Source organism: Agelaius phoeniceus (genome assembly GCF_051311805.1).
Source record: "Agelaius phoeniceus isolate bAgePho1 chromosome W unlocalized genomic scaffold, bAgePho1.hap1 SUPER_W_unloc_2, whole genome shotgun sequence".
NCBI lineage: Eukaryota > Metazoa > Chordata > Aves > Passeriformes > Icteridae > Agelaius > Agelaius phoeniceus.
In genome coordinates, this window is record NW_027509867.1 from 10,584,390 (window position 1) to 10,603,762 (window position 19,373).

The 19,373-nt window shown below is 52.6% G+C and overlaps 1 protein-coding gene across 1 annotated transcript; it reads left to right on the forward strand.

Annotated features, from left to right (window-relative positions):
- The first annotated feature begins 489 nt into the window (after positions 1-489).
- On the forward strand, positions 490-2,201 carry LOC143692752 (uncharacterized). Its single transcript, XM_077172995.1, has 2 exons — positions 490-546; positions 1,463-2,201. The coding sequence occupies exons 1-2, from the start codon at positions 490-492 to the stop codon at positions 2,132-2,134; spliced, it is 729 nt and encodes a 242-aa protein (XP_077029110.1). The 3' UTR covers positions 2,135-2,201.
- The last annotated feature ends 17,172 nt before the right edge of the window (positions 2,202-19,373 follow it).

Below are 19,373 nucleotides of genomic sequence, written 5' to 3' on the forward strand. Positions count from 1 at the left end.
GGGCTTAACACCGGGACAGGCGGCGTGGACGGCACGGCTGGAGGACACGCAGGGGGGGGGCTGCTGCCCGAAAGAGGAACTGGTAGCGGCGGGGAGCCGTTGTCTGGAGCGGGGGCTGGGGCTGGCGGGGAGCCGCCGCTTATTGCAGATGCCGGTGCCGGCGGCAGACCGCCACCTGAGGCAGGAACCGAAATCGATGAGGGGGTGCCCGTCAAAACCGGTGCCGAAGCTGGCGGGGCCGTGCTGCTTAAAGGAGGCACCGATGGGGGTGGGGAACTGCCGTTTAAGGTAGAAGGCGATGCCGGCGGCAGATTGACTGTGGACGTAACAGGAGGCAGCGGGGAACCAAACCAGTCCCCATAACTCCTGTTCCTTTCATGAGCTGCACTGGCCTGCCGGGCAGCTCTTTCCTCTGCCTGGTATTTTAGCAATTCATCATGAACGACTCGCCATAACTTCCCCCACTTTTTCGCGGTCTTATCGTCATCTATGACTGCGTGCCACAGCTTATCCCCGAATATACGCCACTCTGACAATTCATGCACTGTATGTGGATTACGAAAAAGCCCCTGTGCACACCCATAAGCTAACAACCCAGGAAGTTCTTTCTGTAAATCTATCCCTCTAATCTGACGCCCTCTTAAAAAGTCAGTAAATAAATCATATGCTGCTTGCCTGTCTTTATCCATTTCAACGACGATTGCGCGCTTCTTGCGGCTCTATTCAGGTCCGGCAGCACGTAGCAGCCGGGCCCTGCTATCAGGTCGCCCGGGGCACGAACACCTTCCTTTTTCAGCGGTGTTTTTTGCCGTCCCCAGCCGCGAAAGGACCTGCACTTGACTTTTACGCCTCCGACCGTGGCTAGTCCCGAAGGTACACGTCCGGGGTCACCATTTGTCGTAACGGCGGGAGAGATGCAACACACCATATGCGATGAATAGCAAATCTCGAAGTTTATTGAAAGCTTACACATTTTTATAATAGTGTTAATGAAGCTTATGCATATTGCAAAATCTAAGCTCATTATTGGTTAAAGCACACTATAATCAAACACACCTACTTCTATCTCTTAACAATTATTTTGCTTCTATGTATACATTCTTCTAATTTCTCTACCTTGGGATAACTACATTTTTTGGCAAGCAATTTTCTCCTCCGTCTTCCCGTTTTAGAGAAGGTCACTGTGACCTTCATCAGTAATTGGGCATCGGTTGCTCAGTTCTCAGCTTGTTTCTCTTACCCTTATCTATTGGTATCACATCGGAATGTCTTTTCTCAGCTAACCAATTATCCAAAAAGCTCTCTACAGATGGAGACCAGGGAGGAAAAATCCCCACAGCAGAACCTCGTGGAAGAGGCCATTTTGAGTGGCTCCACAGTGCAGAATTCCAACGTGGAGGAAAATCCCCAGAGATCCCACAGGAGGAGGGGCTCAAAACCCAGCCCAGGGTGCTCTGAGGAGGAAAGACCCACCCTGAGCCAGGAAGGTGGACAGAGCTTCAGCCAGAGCTTGGAGCTGGTGGTCCATGAGCAGCTTCATGATGGGAAAAAGCCCCACAAGTGCTTGGAGTGTGGGAAGAGCTTCAGGCAGAGCAGCACCCTGATCAGCCACCAGATGATCCACACCGGGGAATGGCCCTACGAGTGTGGGGAGTGTGGGAAGGGCTTCAGCTGCAGCTCTGCCCTCATCATCCACCAACGCATCCACACTGGGGAGAGGCCCTACGAGTGTCCCCAGTGTCAGAAGAGGTTTCAGACCAGCTCCAGTCTCCACCTGCATGAGCGAATTCACTCAGAGGAGAGGCCCTTCTGCTGCCCTGACTGCGGGAAGGGCTTCAAGAAGAAGTCCAACCTCATCAGGCACCAGCGCATCCACACTGGGGAGAGGCCCTACGAGTGTCCCCAGTGTCAGAAGAGGTTTCACACCAGCTTCCAGCTCCTCCAACACCAGCGGATTCACTCAGAGGAGAGACCCTTCCTCTGCCCAGACTGCGGAAAGGGCTTCAAGCACAACTCCACCCTCATCACCCACTGGCGCATCCACACTGGGGAGAGGCCCTACGAGTGTCCCCAGTGTGGGAAGAGCTTCACCCAGAGCTCTAGCTTGACCAGACACCAACGGAGTCACCAGTAAGGAAAGGCTTGCCAATGCCCTGATTGCAGGAACAGCTTCATGCACCACTCCAATTTCAACCCCCATGGGAGAACCCACATTGGAAAGAGCCCTGGTGATCCATGTTCCCTGTGATCCATGCTGGGAAGACACCTGTTTCTTTTCCTGCCCTTGCAAATGACCTGATGTGGCATTGAAAAACATGAGGGTCTGGCCATGGCCCTGTCATTACATTCAGTCCAACTACAGATCATTGCCTGGGACAGGAAAGGGACTCTCTCTCTCTCCCTGAGGAGAAGGGTGTCCTTTCCAGACAGGAAATATTGTAGCCAGGCAGACCCTGTGAGTTGTGTTGTAGTTTGCCCTGTAAACAGTTTTATTTATCCCTTCTGTTATCAATATTGTTTCTGTTCCTGTTTGTTCTTTATCTCATTCCTGTTCCCAATAAATTGTTCTTAACCCAGTCCGGGATCTTTGCCTTTTGTGCTTTCCATGGGAGGCGGGAGGGCAGCGAGGGCAGCGCGGTTTTAGCGGCAGCAGGAAATTGGGGAATCCCATTCCTGAAGCCCAGCCCGTGGAAACCAAGCATCCCAGCTGGTGCCAGCCCTGGTGGCCATGGCAGCAGCCTTGGGAGCGGGTCCCTGGCTGGGGCTGTGGGAACCTCTTCCCTCTGGTGCCCAGGGACAGGAGTGGAGGGAACGGCTACAGCTGAGTCGGGGCAGGCTCAGGTTGGATGTCAGGAAAAGGTTTTTGCCCAGAGGCTGCTGGGGCCCTGGCCAGGCTCCCCAGGGCAGGGTCCCAGCTCCAGGGCTCTCTGAGCTGCAGCAGCGTTTGGCCAGCGCTGCCAGGCCCAGGCTGGCATTGTTGGGGTGTCCTGTGCAGGGCCAGCAGTTGGACTGGAGGATCCTGATGGGTCCCTCCCAGCTCAGCCAATTCTGTGCTTCTGGGATCCCATCAGCCTGGGGATGGGGCTGCCAATGGTTGCCATGACAACGGGCTCTGGCTGCCGGCCTGAGCTGGTGTCCATGGCAACCACCCCTGGCATGGGGTCTCCATGGAGATGCCAAGGGACTGAGCATAGCAACAGGGGGCTGGTGATGGTTGCCATGGAAACTGACCATAGCAATAGGGTCCTGGTGATGGTTGCCATGGAAACTAACCATAGCAACAGGGGGCTGGTGATGGTTGCCTGCTAAGGATCAGATTTGTCACAGGCCCTCAGAGGGGTTCCATGGGGTCATTCCAAGAGTCTCCAGGCTCTTCAAGAGCTGGAATGTCACAGGCATGGACAGGGGCTCCATGGAGACCTCCCAGGGCTTTCTGGGGATGGTAAAGAGCCCTGTGGTCAGAGGCAGTCACAGCCATTCCATGGTGACATCCCAGGGCACCTTGGGCTGCAAAGGCACCCATCTGTCACAGGCACTCACGGGGGCTCCACGGTGACATCCCAGGAGTCCCCAGGCTGCCAAAGAGCCGGGATGTCCCAGACACTCACAGGGGTTCCTGTCATGGGCACAGTGGGAACTTCAGGTAAAGTTTATTAGAGAAGCTCCTGTTGGGTCACGAGGTGCAGAAAGGACTCCCAATAGTCCCCACAGATCCCCAAATGTCACCATTGAGTCAGAGATGACACAGACTCAGATCAGAAGGCTAAGGGCTAAAAGCCACCCATTTTTTCAATCCTCTTCCTTTAGACCTTGGTTTTCTACAGGTGGATCTCATTGGTCATTTAATCAACACATTTCACATGATTGGCTGATAAAGACAACCCCCTTCAGTAAACAACTTTATGGAAAAAACAACCTATTACAGACACCACCTGTCGATAATTTACAATTCTTTCTCTCCAGCTTCCTAATGGTTCCCAATCTAATTAATGGGAAAACTCTCTTGCTTTCTCTGTCTCTGACCAGACTCTCATATCCACAGAAAAATATCCCCAAGGACCTCCAGGCTTTGTAATCTCCTTCTGTGAGAGGAGCCTTGGAGCAGCTGGCTCCAATCCCAGCCTCAGACTTTTACAGAGTTCATGGGTAAGGAATTATCAAGGTGAAATTTAACCTTTAGCATTTGTCCCACAGGATTAAGGATGACAAAGCATATATATTTATAAAAAATTTCTATTATCTATTATGGTAACAATTAGACAAAATTATCTTATCTTAATCAGAAATATTTAGTCCAAGGTATAGGAGCTGTACCATATTATATTATATTATATTAATTTATAGAAAGCACTCAGAAGGGATTTCAAAGCAATTTTATTAAAAGAAAAGAAGCTGTTTTTAAGGAGAGATTGATGTCACTCCCACAGACCAATGACCATGGGCAAATCCCTTTGGCTCAGCCTGAAGCAGTGACCTTGAGGGGTGTCCCGACTGCAGGGAGGAATCTCCACACCCCCCAGGAAGGGAAATGTCAGGGGATGCTGCCGTTAAAATTTGGGATGGGGCTTTTCTAGTCTGAGGTGCTGCTCTGTCAGTCAGGTGTGCCCAGGCTGGGCTGGCTCAGCAGCTCTGCTGAAGCTCTCAGTGGTGTCACTTGGTTGTTCCTTACTCTGGGGATTTTCCAGCACTGTCACAGCTTCAGCTCCCTCTGAGGATGTTCAACTTTGGGATGGAGGAGTCAGGCTGGATTCTGCATTATTCACCCCAAAAGCACCGTGACCCCCACCTCTCTTCATTTCCCACTGGGGGCTTTGCAAACAGGGCCTTGCTGGAGTTGTGGGAGCCCATTGCAGGCAGAGCCTCCTGCTCCAGCAGGAACTGCCTTTCCTGTGCCATCAGCAGGGCAGGTCCCGCTGCAGGAAAAGCCCCAGGCCAGCCCCAGCACAGGGAAGGCCTCGGGCACAAGGGCAGAGTGCCGTGCTGGGAGCTGTGCCAGGGAGAGCCTGAGGCACCAAAGGCACCTTGGCAGCAGCAGCTGCTTGCAGGCCATGGCCAGAAGCCTCCCTTGGCAGCCCGGCCTGGTGGCCACCACTGCAGAGCTGCTGCCTCAGGCCTCATTCCTGGCTGGCCTCTGAAAAGCCACTTCTGCTCCAGGAGCCTGACTGGGAAGCCATTAGCCCCAGCATCTCGGGGACAAGATATCAATGACAAAACTCTTCATGCCAGCAGAGCCAAGGCAGGGGCAGAGGAAAGGCCAGAGCCAGGCCCAGGGGACAGGGCTGCCATGGTGATGGCTGTGAGGGCAGTGCCCCTGCAGCAGCCTGGCTGCCCTCAGCAGACATTCTGGCCAGAAGCGTTGTGAGGGCACCCAGCACAGCAGAGAACCCACACTGCAGGAATTCTGTCACTGGGGAGGGCAGCGGGTTTCACTGGGTCAGGTTGCACAAAGCTCCTGATCTTGGTCAGTTCCTGGGATGGGGCATCCACTTCTCAGGAATAACTCTTGCAGTCTTTTGCCACTCTTATAATTCTAAAATTTTACCTCTTTCTAACAAATGTACATCTATCCTCATTCAGTTTAGAGATATTGACCCTTGTTTTGTCACTGCAAGATTTAGGAGAAAATACCTTGGACCACTATTTTTCCATTTTCACAGACCTTGGAGAGGACCCAAAAATCTCCCAAGATGGGGTTTGGAGACCTCATCGCATAACCAGCAGATAGAGGCTGCAGGTTCTGGGCTCAGTGGGGTGGAGACTGAGGACAGAACAGGAGTAGCCTGGCAGGGGCTGAAGGGTGGTTTCAGAGAGGCTGGAGCTTTTCTTCCTAGAGGATATAAGCATGAGAAGGAAATAATGGCAGCAAGGGCAGCCGGGGAGGCCCCGACTGGGCAGCAGCAGAAAGGAATTTCCATGCCAGGGCAGGGCTGTGGTGCAGCACGTCCCCCCACAGGAGCCTGGAGCAGCCCAAGGCTTTGTGTGGGCAGGCAGAGGCAGGCAGGAGGCAGAGCTGTCAGCAAAGGAAGGGCCCAGCCAGGTGGGGCAGCCGGGGGATGCCGACAGCCTGCAGGGACAGAGGCGCAGGACAGGGACACCGTAGGACAGCCTGGGCTGCACAGGGCACAGGGGTGGGCAGCAGCTGCAAGACAGCCCTGACAGAGCCAACTTGGGCAGCACTTTGGCCATGGCTGCTGGCCCTGGGCCTGAGGCCACGAGGGGACAAGTGACCCTTGCAAGCCTGGGGCCTCATTGCCTCCTTGTCCCTGCTCAGCAGCCTGGCAGGGGCCGCCCCATGCTCCTGCCCTTGGCTTTGCACATCCCCACATGCCAGGGCCCATCCCGGGAAGAGCCCTGAGCAATGAGGGAGGGACAAGATCTGCCAGGGGCTGGGGCTCAGGCCTTGGCCCTTTGCATTCCTGAAACAGATTCAGGTTAGCTCAGCACCAGAGACACATTTCCCTTGTTTGTCCCCAGCTGCCATCAGTGCTTCCAGGGTTCTGCTCTACCTGGAACTGGGGACATTTTCTCAGTCATATTCCTCATAAGGATCACTTTAAAGTACAAGAAACTGCCATGTTTCAATCTGACTTTGAATTATTGAGAGGTTTTTGAGCACACACTGAGGCACTGATGAGTCTGATGCAAAAAGCACCAAAGCCCCAGAGGGTTATTCAAATCCTTGTGCTGTGTCTGCTGGGCTGGGCTCCTGGCCCAGAGGCAGCTCCTGGCAAGGGCAGCAGAGCTGCAGAGAGACAGCTCTGGCCAGGAGCAGCTCCTGTGCACAGCCCAGCAGGCCTGGGGCACTGCCGGGGCCCCTCAGGGACACCAGCAGGGCACAGACAGAGCTCCCAGGGGCTCAGCACTGGCAGGGGCTGTGGCATGTCCCAGAGGTGGCTGTGTCACAGCAGCGCCTCTGTGGCTGTGTCATGGAGGCACAGAGCAGCTGTGATGTCAGCAAGGGGCTGTGTGACAGCACAGAATGGGCTGTGTGAGGTCACAGATTGGGCTATGACATGACAGAGTTTGTTGTGTGAGGTCACTGAGCAGCTATGGCATCATAGAGGGGATTCTGTGACATCACAGATCAGGCTGTGACATCATGGCATGGGTGTATGACGTCATAGCGCAGGCATTGAGGTCAAAGTGTGTGCTGTGACTTTACAGAGTGGCAGTATGACATCACAGAGAGGTTTTTGTGACATCACTGAGGGGATTGTGACATCACACAGCTATCTGTGACATCATAGTGTGAGGCCAGAGAGCAGATCTTGCCATCATAGTGGGTGGCTCTGTGACATGAGGGAGTGGGTTGTGACATCACTGGGTGGCTGTGTAACATCATAGAGCTGGCTATGACATCACAGAAAAACTGTGACATTGCAGTGTGACTCTTTGACATCAGAGTCTTCTGTGACATCACAGAGCAGCTGTGTAACATCACAGGGGACTGTGTGACATCATCGGAGGCAAGGTAACATCACAGGGGCTGTGTGACATCCCAGGGGCTGTGTGAGGTCACTGGGGAGGTCACTCTGCCCCGGCCCCCCTCACAGTTCCCCCCAGAGCAGTCCAACCCTGCTCGTGCACAGCGGGGTCCCCTGTCCCCCCGGGTCCCCCTGCCCCCGGCGCCGCAGCCTCCCCCAGAGGATGTTCCACGAGATCGACCCCAGAGCCTGACACGGGGACGGGGGGCCGGGGCCCTGGGGGTGGCACAGGGGGACAGGGACCCCCCGGCAGCGTCCCCGTGTCCCCCAGGGCCAGAGCCTGGGCCAGGGCTCCTTCACCCTGGTACCAACGAGGCCTTGAGAGCGCTGAACAAATCCCCAGCAAGGGAGCAGCAAAAACCAGATTGAATATTAAGCAACAGCAGCACAAAGTTCCTTGGCAAGAGTCACTCTGCTCCTGACTGGACACTTCAGGTACACCAAGGAAACGAAGCAACAACAAAACCAAACAGAATCCAGGCAATCAAACCAGAAATAAGCCATGTGTGTGCATGACAGAAGGAGAGTGAGGGCAAGGATAAAAGGAATACAGCCCAAAAGCTTAACAGAGGTCAAAACTAACAGGACTTAAGTTACACCTTAACCTTAACTGATACGTTTATCTTCAAAATTTAGCAAAAGAACAGCATTAAACAGTAACAACCTAACATAAAACCTAGGACTTAGCAATTTAACAGAGGAATAATAATTAACAATATTCAACTTAACTTATTACTTAGATTAAACATAACAATATAGCAAAAGAACAACTCTTAGGAGCATTTAACTTAGCTTAGACCTTGTGATTTAGCCTGACCTACAGGCCTGATTGACTCAGCTATCCAAGGCACTCAAACCCCTCAGAGAGCAGCATTTCTGTCACATTTCCCCAGCACAGGCACTCCTGTGTGCACACAGACACAAAGAGTCACTACAAGGCACCTGGGAGAAATTCCCCTGAGGGCAGGAAACTCTCCCTGTGGATCCTTTGGCATCTCCCCAGTGGGTGAAGGGTTGAGCCTGGAGGAGTGGGGGGATCGGCCCAGGCTCCGTCGTTGCTCGGGATCCCCGAGTGCAGCAAACGGGAGAGTTCCCGGCTGGGAGAGGCCCCACTCAGAGGGAGTCGCTGGCCCAGGAGAGCTCCAAGGGCTCCTTTTGAAGCGCTGTTTGCAGGGCCCCAAAAGAGGGGCTTCAGTCCCAGCAATGGTTCATCCTGGCCACACTTGGCACCAACAGCTTTCTTTGGCAGGGTGAGAACAGGGATGTTGTGCCACTGAGGGAACAAAAGCAGCTCCCAGGGCTGCTCCTCCAGAAAGCAGGAGCTGGTTGGGCAGCAGCAGTGCCTGGGGCAGACAGTGTTTGTGATGAGCTGCAGAGGAGCTGAGCCCAGGGGCTGTTGGCCTAGGCCGAGCCCCAAGGAGCATTTCTCAGCTGGCAGGGCAGCCTGAGAAGGGGAGGGGGAATGCAGCAGCACAGGGCCCATGGAACCAAGGGACCATTGTGACACTGTGGGGCCCTGTGAGACCAAGGGACCATTGTGACACTGTGGGTCCCTGTGAGACCAAGGGACCCTTGTGACACTGTGGGGCCCTGTGAGACCAAGAGGCCTTTGTGACACTGCAGGGCTGCATGGAACCAAAGGCCCAGTGTGACATTGCAGGGCCTGATGTCATCAATGGTCCATTGTGACACTGTGGAGCCAAAGGAGACCATTGTGACACTGCAAACACCCAGGGTCCAAAGGTCCATTGTGACATTGAAGGGCTCAGGGAATTGAGGAGTCATGTGACACTGTGGGGCCAGGGGAACTACTGAGACCATTGTGACACTGCAAGGCCCCATGGAATTGTTGGGACCATTGTGATACTGCAGGGCCTTATGGAACCTAGGGGACATTGTGATACTGTGGGACCCCATGGAACCAAGTCACCATTAGGGCACTGTGGGGCCTCATGGATCCAAGGCGTCATTGTGACACTATGGGGTCCTACAAAACCAATGGAACAGGGAACAGGTTTGGCTCGTTTGGCCCCCCAGGGGCCACCTGACTGGTCCAGCTGATCTTGGCATATTGAGGTTCTCTTCTCATCTGCTGCTGAAATACTGGGGCTCTGTGCTTTCCTTCCTATGGAAAAGAACTGTCCTTCTTCTCCCGGAACCCATGGCCAGATTTGGGATTTCACCTCCAAATTTCCTTCTATCCAGGGATTGTTCGCATAGGAATATTGCCAGGACAAGTCTGGCTGGCATTGGTTTCACAAGGGTCAGCTCTCATCTGTCCCCAAAAAACTGAGGAAGGCTCCGTGCTCCCCTTCCTATGGGAAAGAACTGTCCTGCTTCTCCAGAAACCTATGGATGAGATTGGGATTCCACCTCCAAAATTCCCTTAATTGAAAGACTGCTCCCAGACAAAATCTGCCATTCCTGACAAGTCTGAATGGCCTTGGCCTAGTGAGGCTCTCACCTGCCTTCCAAACACTGGAGCTCTGGGCTTTCCTTCCTATGGAAAAGAACTGCCCTTCTCGGTCAGGTGCCCATAGCCAGAAATGGGGTTCCACCTCCAACATTCCCTGTTGTGACAGACTGGAGGAGATTGTTGGCTTGAAACATTTCATGTGTGGGGGAGGAAGGGGCAGGTCCAGCCTTGCCCTGCCCTGGAACCCCAGCACTGCCCTGGAACCCCAATCCCCCCAGAGCCTCTATCCCAGCCCAGCAGTGGCTGCCAGTCCCTGGCACAGCACAGGCAATGCTCCACAGCCACCTCTGCAGCCCCAGCCCAGCTCCTGAGGGACCAAATGAGACCAAGCCCCACCTGGGGGAAGGGCCCAGGGAGACCAAGGGGTATTGAAGGCTGACCACAAGGCAAGCACACATCTTGACCGTACCTCCTCTTGGAATTTCCTTCGGAACAGTGCTGGAATGTAGGAGTTGGTAGCTGTGTGTGTGCTTCTCTGCATCTTTTTTGTCTTTCTCTCTCTCTCTGTGTCTTCTTCTTCTCTTCCTCTTGCAAATTTTGATTAACATGAAATTGAACAGGCTTAGACTTTGTGAAGATGAATGGGCCAAGTCAATGCTTTCAGAAATGTTTTTTGTTGATTGAATGTCTATTGTAGTTTGACATGAGAAGAATTTTAAAAAGTAATACAAAACTTTTTGTGTAACTGACAATCTGTTAAACCACTGAGATACTGAACATGCCTCTGTTAAACACAAATATTAAAGATGGAAAAACCCAGAAACCTCCTCTTTCTTTTCCAGTCAACAAAGAAGCAGCGGGCCCCGGCCCTGGCCCCCATCTCAACCAAACCAAACCAAACCAAACCAAACAAAACCAAACCAAAACAAGCAACCCTGCCATGGGCTGAGCCCCTTCCCCACTCCCCAGGCTGCCCCCCCACCCCCATCGGCCCCATTCTGACCAAACCAAACCCCAACAACTCCCAAACAGGAAAACAAAAGAGGCTACAAACCCCCAACCAGAACAAAGCCAACCACAGCTATTAAAATCTTACCATCAAGTCCCCTCCCCCCAACACAACTAAAACCAAAAACCCCTAAAACTTACAACCCATACAAAATAACCCTACAACTAAAATTAAACAAAAAACCCCACAAAAATCAACCATAAAACTAATCCTAACACAACCCAACCACAACTTCAACTACAAGTTACTGGCAGGTGAGGTGTTAACCCTTTCAATACTTCAATCCTCCATCAAGTAAAAGGAAAAAACAAAATACAAACATATAAAAAAATTATAAAAGCATCAAAGTCAGTAAAGAAGAAATGAAATCCCTAATAAAAAATAAGAAAAAATACCTTAATCTTAAAAGTAAAATCCTCTTATAAATGATAAAGAAAAAAATTCTTTTTTTATAGCACTTACCATTATGAAAAAATAAAAATATTTAAATTATTATCAAACAAAAACCTGCATACTAAAAAAAAAAAGTTAAAATAACTGTAATTTCATAAAAAGTTTAAACAGGAAAAGATAAAAACATAATCCAGTACCCCCAAGTGAAGATCTCTATTTCTAGAGATAAAAAAAAATTTAAAAGTAAAAAATAAAAACTTTTACCCTTAAAGAACTCATCTTTAAAACAGTACCCCATAAGTTCACATGGCCCATCCACAAGCTGTAAAAAAGCTTCTGGCAATAAAAACAATTTCACAATAACAAAGTTCCCCAGACAACTCTTATGCATGACAGAATTAAGAACCACAAAAACCGTAATTTTTCCACTCGCAAAAAAATCTCCATAACCTTAACAAGAAAAACTTCTCTCCCAAAGTAAACTAAAAAAAAACTATTCTAGAAATAGTAAACTAACTAGAAATTTTAAGTTTAATTTCTTTACATTGTCAGTAAAAAGAAAAAGTTGTAAAGAAAAAAATTGTTCCAAAGAGTTTATTTCTATTCTCACTACCTTTTTTCTTTAGGCTGCTTTTATTGATATTTTCTTTATACCCTTTTAAAATTTTAGACCTACTTTACCTTTCCCATAATCCTATTTCAGAACAAAATACATAAATATTAAGCGACATTAAAACACATCACACTCATCAATACATTAAGAAATCTCAAGATAAGAAAAATCTTAAATTAATAACCAGAACCACTAAAATATAATGATAAACATTTTGCCAAAGTTTCTCTGATTTTCTAAAGTTGCCAGTAAATGCTACTTTGTTGTTTTGAGCTCCTGAGGATCTCTTGTCAGTATTCCTCCAGTGCAATTGACTCAGAGTACACAAACAACTGTAAATTCCTTTTAAATGTCTCCTTGAGAGAGTTGTTTGGGGGATGGGAGTCAGGGCTTGTGTCCTGCTTGGCCCAGCCCAGGCAGGGCTTTCCCAGCCACATTCCACACTCCATTGCCCAGCTGGAGCCCCTGGTGCCTCTGAGTTGTGCTGCCCCAGCCCCAGGGACGCTCTCCTTGTCTGCCCATTCCCCCACGGTCTCTGGGCAGGGATGGCCTCACTGGGGGCTGCTGACATCCTCAGCAACTTGGAGGCTGCTGCTGAATTTCACTGCTCCAGAGGCTTGTTCAGCCTTCAGCTCTTCAGTGCAGGAATTCAGTGTCCCAGGGCTCATGAACATTCAGAACACCTGAACAAGCCAAGCCTCTGGGAATCATTTGATTTTAATTTTCAAATCCTTTGTGGTTAAGTAGATCTCAGTAGTGTATTGAAACTGAATACATGATATTTAAAAAGACAGCGAGAAAACATTTTGTAGGTCCTGTTTAGCTTTCTTTTCCTGTTAATTCATTGACATGTGCAATCTCCAATTGACACTGAATCCAGGTACCTCCTCATGCAGTTTGAATGGATATGAAAATCAAGACCCTTCCTGGCTGACAATCAATCAGACTCTGTCCCTACCCCCACCCCACCATTTCCCCCATCCAAGCCCTGGCACTCAGAGCAGCCTTGTGCAAATCTGAGCTCCCTCCAGCCCAGGCTGCTCCTGCAGCTTTCAGCTCCTTGGCTCCAATTCCCACCTGCTTTCCTTGGAGAAGGAGCTGCCCGAGACACAGAGGGATGTTCATTTCTTGTCAGCCAACAAAGCCAAGGGAAGGCACAGCTCCATCTGATGCAAAAGTCATTCCTCTGCTGGATATTAAATCCACTTTGCACAGCAGACAGTCTCAGAGCAATGGAAAACACCTTCTGTGCCCAGCACAGATCCCAAGGTCCCCCCAAACCCTCCCTGCCCCGATTCTGCCCAGATTTGCTCTTTGCACACATGAGTCACAGGCTGAAGTCAGGAGCTCCCTCCACGCCCAGAGGGAGGAAAAGAAAGAAAGAGCATGAAGAGCTCTGCTCTGCAGAGCCAAGGTCCAAGTGCAGCCCCAGCAGTGAGAACCACAACTCATCAGGTTTGTGTCCTTTGGGCTCAGGGCCTGGTGACACTCAGAGGCACAGAAAGGTTTCTTGCCAACAAACACAAGTTGAACATTTGAACAGTGTAATAACCATCACAGCTCTTCCCTCAGCTCTCTGGGATGTCCCAGCAGCATCTGACATGTCCCCCATCTCCAAGGGATTTCTGTACTGGAACAGTTTTAGATAAAGACATAAGAAAAGGTAATTCTATGATAGATGTAAAGACATTTAGGATGTTGACTGCTGTGATATTTATTTGAATATTGTAAAAATTGGGAAAGTCCTTGAAGCTCAAAGCTGGAACCCAGTCAGTTGAGAGGCACTTGAATGACCAGAGAGCAACTGGAGGAAGAAATCTGGAAGCAATGGGAAGGACAAAGATCCAGTATGTCTAGTGAAGAGATATACAGAGAGACGTCCATTTAAACAGGAGAACTGGTAACACCTGAAGGAAAAGGGAGATGATATAATACACAGATTATTAGAGACTCAAGCAGAGGGGAAGATCAGTATTTCTTCTCCTGCCATCAGTACACTTCCAGGAAATTGCTGTTCCTGGTGGGAAAATTTTGCCATGTCTTAAGAGTACTCAAACGACCCAGATTATGAAAATGTGCTTGCATATTATGAATTTTACAAGTATTAAAACCTGTGCCCCTTTCCAGGCAGACATCAGTTGTGTGGCCATGGACAGGCAGTGCCACTTGCGCCCTGAGGTGCCCAGCTGGGATTGGATCTCTCCAAGAGCACCTGAGGGACAGCAGAGCACCTTGCAAGCTGCAGGTCCCTGACAGCCCCACAGGGCTCCTGTCCCATCAACATCTGCTCTGCTCCAGTCTGAAACAGGGCCCAGCATGGTGCAGGGATCATCAGAGAGCTGAGGTGTGTGCTGGAATTCAATGGCCTCCCCATCCCGCAGCAGCCCTGCATTTCCCTGCTGCAGCCTTGGTCTCCAGCCCAGCCATGGAGGCTCTTTGGGCTCTGGAGTGTTGCTGCAGCCCCCAAGGGCAGCTGAGCTCTGCCTTTGGCCCAGTCAGGCCTGGCCAGCGCAGGCCATGCTCAGCAATTGCTTGTGTGTGCCTGGCCTTGCTGTCAGCCCTGTGAGCGGCTGCGTGGCCCCTTTGAGGCCCTGTGCTGGCCCAGCCATGGTGGCCCAGCCCCTGTGCAGGCCCAGCCCAGGCCAGGAGCATTGCGGCTGGGAACGGCCCCTGTGCCGTGGTGCCCACAGCAGCCTTGGGGCTCTGTGCCCCATGGCCTCCCTGCTGGGCAGCCTCTGCCAGCTCCTGCAGAGCCCCTGGCACCTGTGGGGCTGCACAGACAGCCCTGCCCCGGGCTCTGCCGGCCTCTGGGCCAGCAGAGAGGCAGCCAGGGCTGGCCATGGCCGGGAACAGGCCCTGAGCCCTGTAGGAGGATGGAGCTGGGCCACAGCCAAACTCAGCCCAGGCCAAAGCTGGGCTCAGCAGCCAGGGCTGCCAACGCATGGGCACAGAGGCTGGCGCTGACAAATGTCCTGGGCCCCCTCCCTGCTCTGTCCCTGCCACCAAGGGCACAGAGCAGCCTCCTCTCTGGGCCACTTGCCTGTTTGCAATGCCTTGCACAGGCGCTGGCCCTGCCCCACAAGGCCTGGCCTGAGTCCTGCCCCTGCACGCTCAGCCAGGCTGAGATGGACACTGATGGTTTCTGGGCCAGGCTCTCTGAGCCCTGCCCAGCTCCCTGCAAGCTCTGCCAGCTGCCCTGAGCTCTGGGCAGCACCAAGGGCCTCTCTGAGCCCAGCCCAGCCCAGCCGGCTCTGGCCCCACAGCTCTGCTCAGGCCAGGCTGCTCTGGCCACTGGCCCCACGGCCTCAGCCCCTGCCAAGGGCACAGCAGCAGCTGCAGCTGCCACAGGACTCAGCCCCAGCCATGGGGGAAGGTGCTTGGCCAAGGCCAAAGGAGGCTCCCTGGCTGCCCTGCTCCCCTCGGCCTGAGGTGCTGAGAGCTCTGCAGCCCCTGCTGCCATCCCATCTGCCCAGGGCAGCACAAGAGCCCCGGCCTTGGGGCCCTCACGAGCTGCTCCTGCTCCAGGCCCAGGGCCCATGCCAAAGCTGGGGCAGCCACAAAGCTGTGCCAATTTCTGTTCATTGCTGCTCTCATGGGCATGGATCCTCAGCCACTTGGTGTTTGCTGATGCATTTTACTACTCCAGAGGCCTCTACTTTCTTGAGCTCTACAGTTCAGGAATTCAGTGAGGAAAGCTCATAAACATTTGAGCAAAAACTCCAGAACAACCAAAGCCACAGGGAATATTCTATGTTTTTATTTATTCTGTGAATAATTAACAGATTTCAGAGGTGTATTCTAAGTGAATACACTGTCTTGAAAACAATGCAGAGAGAAGTGTTTTGTCATGTTAAGTTTTCTTTTTCTATTTGTAGATTGGTATGAGCAATGTCCAATTGATATTGACCTCTAGCACCTCCTAATCCAGTCTGAACAGATATAAAAAAAAATCAAAACGCTTAATGGCTGACAATCAATAACACTTTGTCCCCACTCCTTCCCCACCATTTCCCTCATCCAACCCCTGGAATTCCAATGGATCAGGAATGGTGTGGCCAGGAGGGGCAGGGTAGGTATTCTTCCACTGTGTTTGGCATTGGTTCGGCAGCACCTCAAGTCCGGTTTCCAGTTCTGGGCCCCCCAATTTAGGAAGGACATGGAGGGGCTGGAGCATGTCCAGAATAGGGCAACAAGGCTGGGGAGGGGTCTGGAGCACAAGTCCTGTGAGGAGCAGCTAAGGGAGCTGGGGTTGTTTATCCTGGAGAAGAGGAGGCTCAGGGGAGACCTCATCACTCTATACAGCTCCCTGACAGGAGGGTGCAGCCAGGTGGGGGTCAGGCTCTTTTCCCAGGGCACAGTGACAGGAAAAGAGGACACAACCTTTAGCTGTACCAGGGGACATTTAGGCTGGACTTTAGGAAATATTCTTCACACAAAGGGTGATTGGGCATTGGAATGGGCTGCCCAGGGAGTTGGGTGAGTCACCGTCTCTTGAGGTTTTTAAGGAAAGATTGGATGTGGCACTGAGTGCAATGGTTTGGGTGACAAGGTTGTGCTGGGTCCCAGGTTGGACCTGTTGCACTCTAAGGTCTTTTACAGCCTGGCTGATTCTCTGATGATTGTGACACTGCAGGGCCCTGGGGAAGCAAGGGGCCATTGTGACACTGCAGGGCCTGGTGGCACTAAGGGGACCATGGTGACACTGTGTATGACATGGCAGCACAGAGCCAAGGGGCCATTGTGACACTGCAGGGCCCCATGGAACCAAGGGGCCAGGGCTGCTCCTCAGGGACTCCTGCAATGAAGAAACATATTTGACACCATGGTGGCCCTTGGGACCAAGAGGCCATTTTGACACTGTGGAACCAAGGACAGCATTGCTACACTGCCAGATCTCATGGAACCAAGGATCCACTGTGACACTGCAGGGCCCAAGGATCCAAGGGACTTTGTGACACCAAGGGGTCCCCTGGAACCAAAGGAACATTGTGACACTGGGAGGCCTCAGGGAATCATGGAGACCATTGGGACACTCGAGGGCCTCACGGAACCCTGGTGACCCCAAGTTTTCTGGGAGTGTGGATCTGCTGGAGGGTAAGAGGGCTCTGCACAGGGCCCTGGAAAGGCTGGATCCAGGGCCCAAATCCACCAAGGTGAGCTTTAACAAGTCCCAGTGCCGGGTCCTGCACTTTGGCCACAACAACCCCTGCAGCTCTACAGGCTGGGGACAGAGTGGCTGGAGAGCAGCCAGGCAGAAAGGGACCTGCAGGGCCTGAGGGACAGCAGGCTGGACATGAGGCAGCAGTGTGCCCAGGTGGGCAAGAAGGCTGGGGGACGTTCCCATGGTGCCAAGTCAGGAACTGCAATGGGGAGTGGGGCCAGAGAGGAAAGGGCAAACAGCGATGGGCTGTTTGCAGGGCAGGGAACAGGGCCTGGCAAGAGGAAGAAATTTGTCCAAGGGAAGAGTAAAGAAAGTAAAGGTGGGACAAAGGATATGCTCAGGGCAGTTTGGGGGTGGCTGCCAGGCAGCCCTGGCTCTGAGCAACAGCGTCTGCAGTGGCACAGGAAACTCCCAGCTGATGGGAACAAACTTTCTGGCTGAGTGCAGAGGCCAGGACAAGGCTGAGTGGTTTCCCTGGTGTCCCGCAGGCCTTGCTGGCCCCAGGGGCTGATGGCATTTGTGCTCCCTCAGGTTCATGTCCCCACAGCAACAGCATGGGGGTGCTGGCCCTGCTGTGTGCAATGCAAACAGGGGCTGCTGAGGCAGTGCTGCCGTGTCTGTGCCTGCAAGGATGGGGCACCTGTGTGAGCTGGGGCAGAGGCCAGGGCTGCAGAGGGGGGATGTTGTTGGCAGCTGCATGAGGACGCTCTGGGACGCTGCCCTGGGCTGTGCAGCGCACTGGGCATGGATCAGCCCCTGCTCTGCTGCTCCTTCCCGTCTGCCCCAGGGCCCTTGCAGAGCCCCAGCCATGCTGTTTGCCCCCAGCCTGCCCACGGCCAGCCTGGGGCTGCTGACGGGGGTTTCTGTGCTGAGCATTGGCCTGGCCGTGTTCTTGAGAGAGCCTGGGCAAGGAGCCTGGAGCCCCCAGGGCCTGGCCTGAGGCGTCAGCGCTGCCCCAGCAGTGCCCATGGCCTGTCCCTGCTGCAGCCCCGGCACTGCCACCCCCAGGGCTGTGCCCGGCCCCGAGAGCACTCAGGCCCTGCAGCAACACCAGGGCCACCAGGGCAGCGGGGCAGGGCCACGGCAGCAGCACTGGCAACACCAAGTGCTGCTGCTGCTGCTGCTGCTGGGCACAGCTGCTGGGCCAGCACTGATCTGCCCCAGCTCTGCACACAGACATTGCTGCTGCAGCTCCAGAGAAGGCAACACAAGGGCATCTCTGCAGAAAACTCTGCTGGGAGATTCTTTAGTTCATTTAAAGCCACAGAGATCACAGCCCCGCATTGACACAGTCTGTAGCCACAGGGAAGGTGGAAAGAAACAATATGACAAATGGCACAAGGAATTACAATTATTTGTGGACTATATTATAAAAGTAAAACTAAGAAAAATTATCTCAGAAATGAAACCAACAAGAAGTATCAAACATTATTTTTTTTAAAAGTGATTTGCAGAAATTTGCTAGCAGTTTAACGTTTTTGAAAGCATCCAGTCATCAGTCTCCACCCTGCAGCCTTGAGCTCCTGGTTCCTCAGGCTGTAGATGAGGGGGTTCAGAGCTGGAGGCACCACCGAGTACAGAACTGACACTGATAGATCCAGGGATGGAGAGGACATGGAGGGGGGCTTCAGGTAGGCAAACATTACAGTGCTGAGGAACAGGGAGAGCACAGCCAGGTGAGGGAGGCAGGTGGAAAAGGCTTTGTGCCGTCCCTGCTCAGAGGGGATCCTCAGCACGGCCCTGAAGATCTGCACATAGGAGGAAACAATGAACACAAAACAACCAAGTACCAAACAGGCACTAACAGCTATGAGCCCCAGTTCCCTGAGGTAGGATTTGGAGGAGGAGAGCTTGAGGATCTGTGGGATTTCACAGAAGAACTGGCCCAGGGCATTGCCATGGCACAGGGGCAGGGAAAATGTATTGGCCGTGTGCATGAGAGCATTGAGAAAGGCACTGGCCCAGGCAGCTGCTGCTATGTGGGCACAAGCTCTGCTGCCCAGGAGGGTCCCGTAGTGCAGGGGTTTGCAGATGGACACGTAGCGGTCGTAGCACATGATGGTCAGGAGGGAATACTCTGCTGAGATGAAGAACACAAAGAAAAAGAGCTGAGCAGCACATCCAGTGTAGGAGATGTTGCTGGTGTCCCAGAGGGAATTGTGCATGGCTTTGGGGACAGTGGTGCAGATGGAGCCCAGGTCAGCGAGGGCCAGGTTGAGCAGGAAGAAGAACATGGGCGTGTGCAGGTGGTGGCCGCAGGCTACGGTGCTGATGATGAGGCCGTTGCCCAGGAGGGC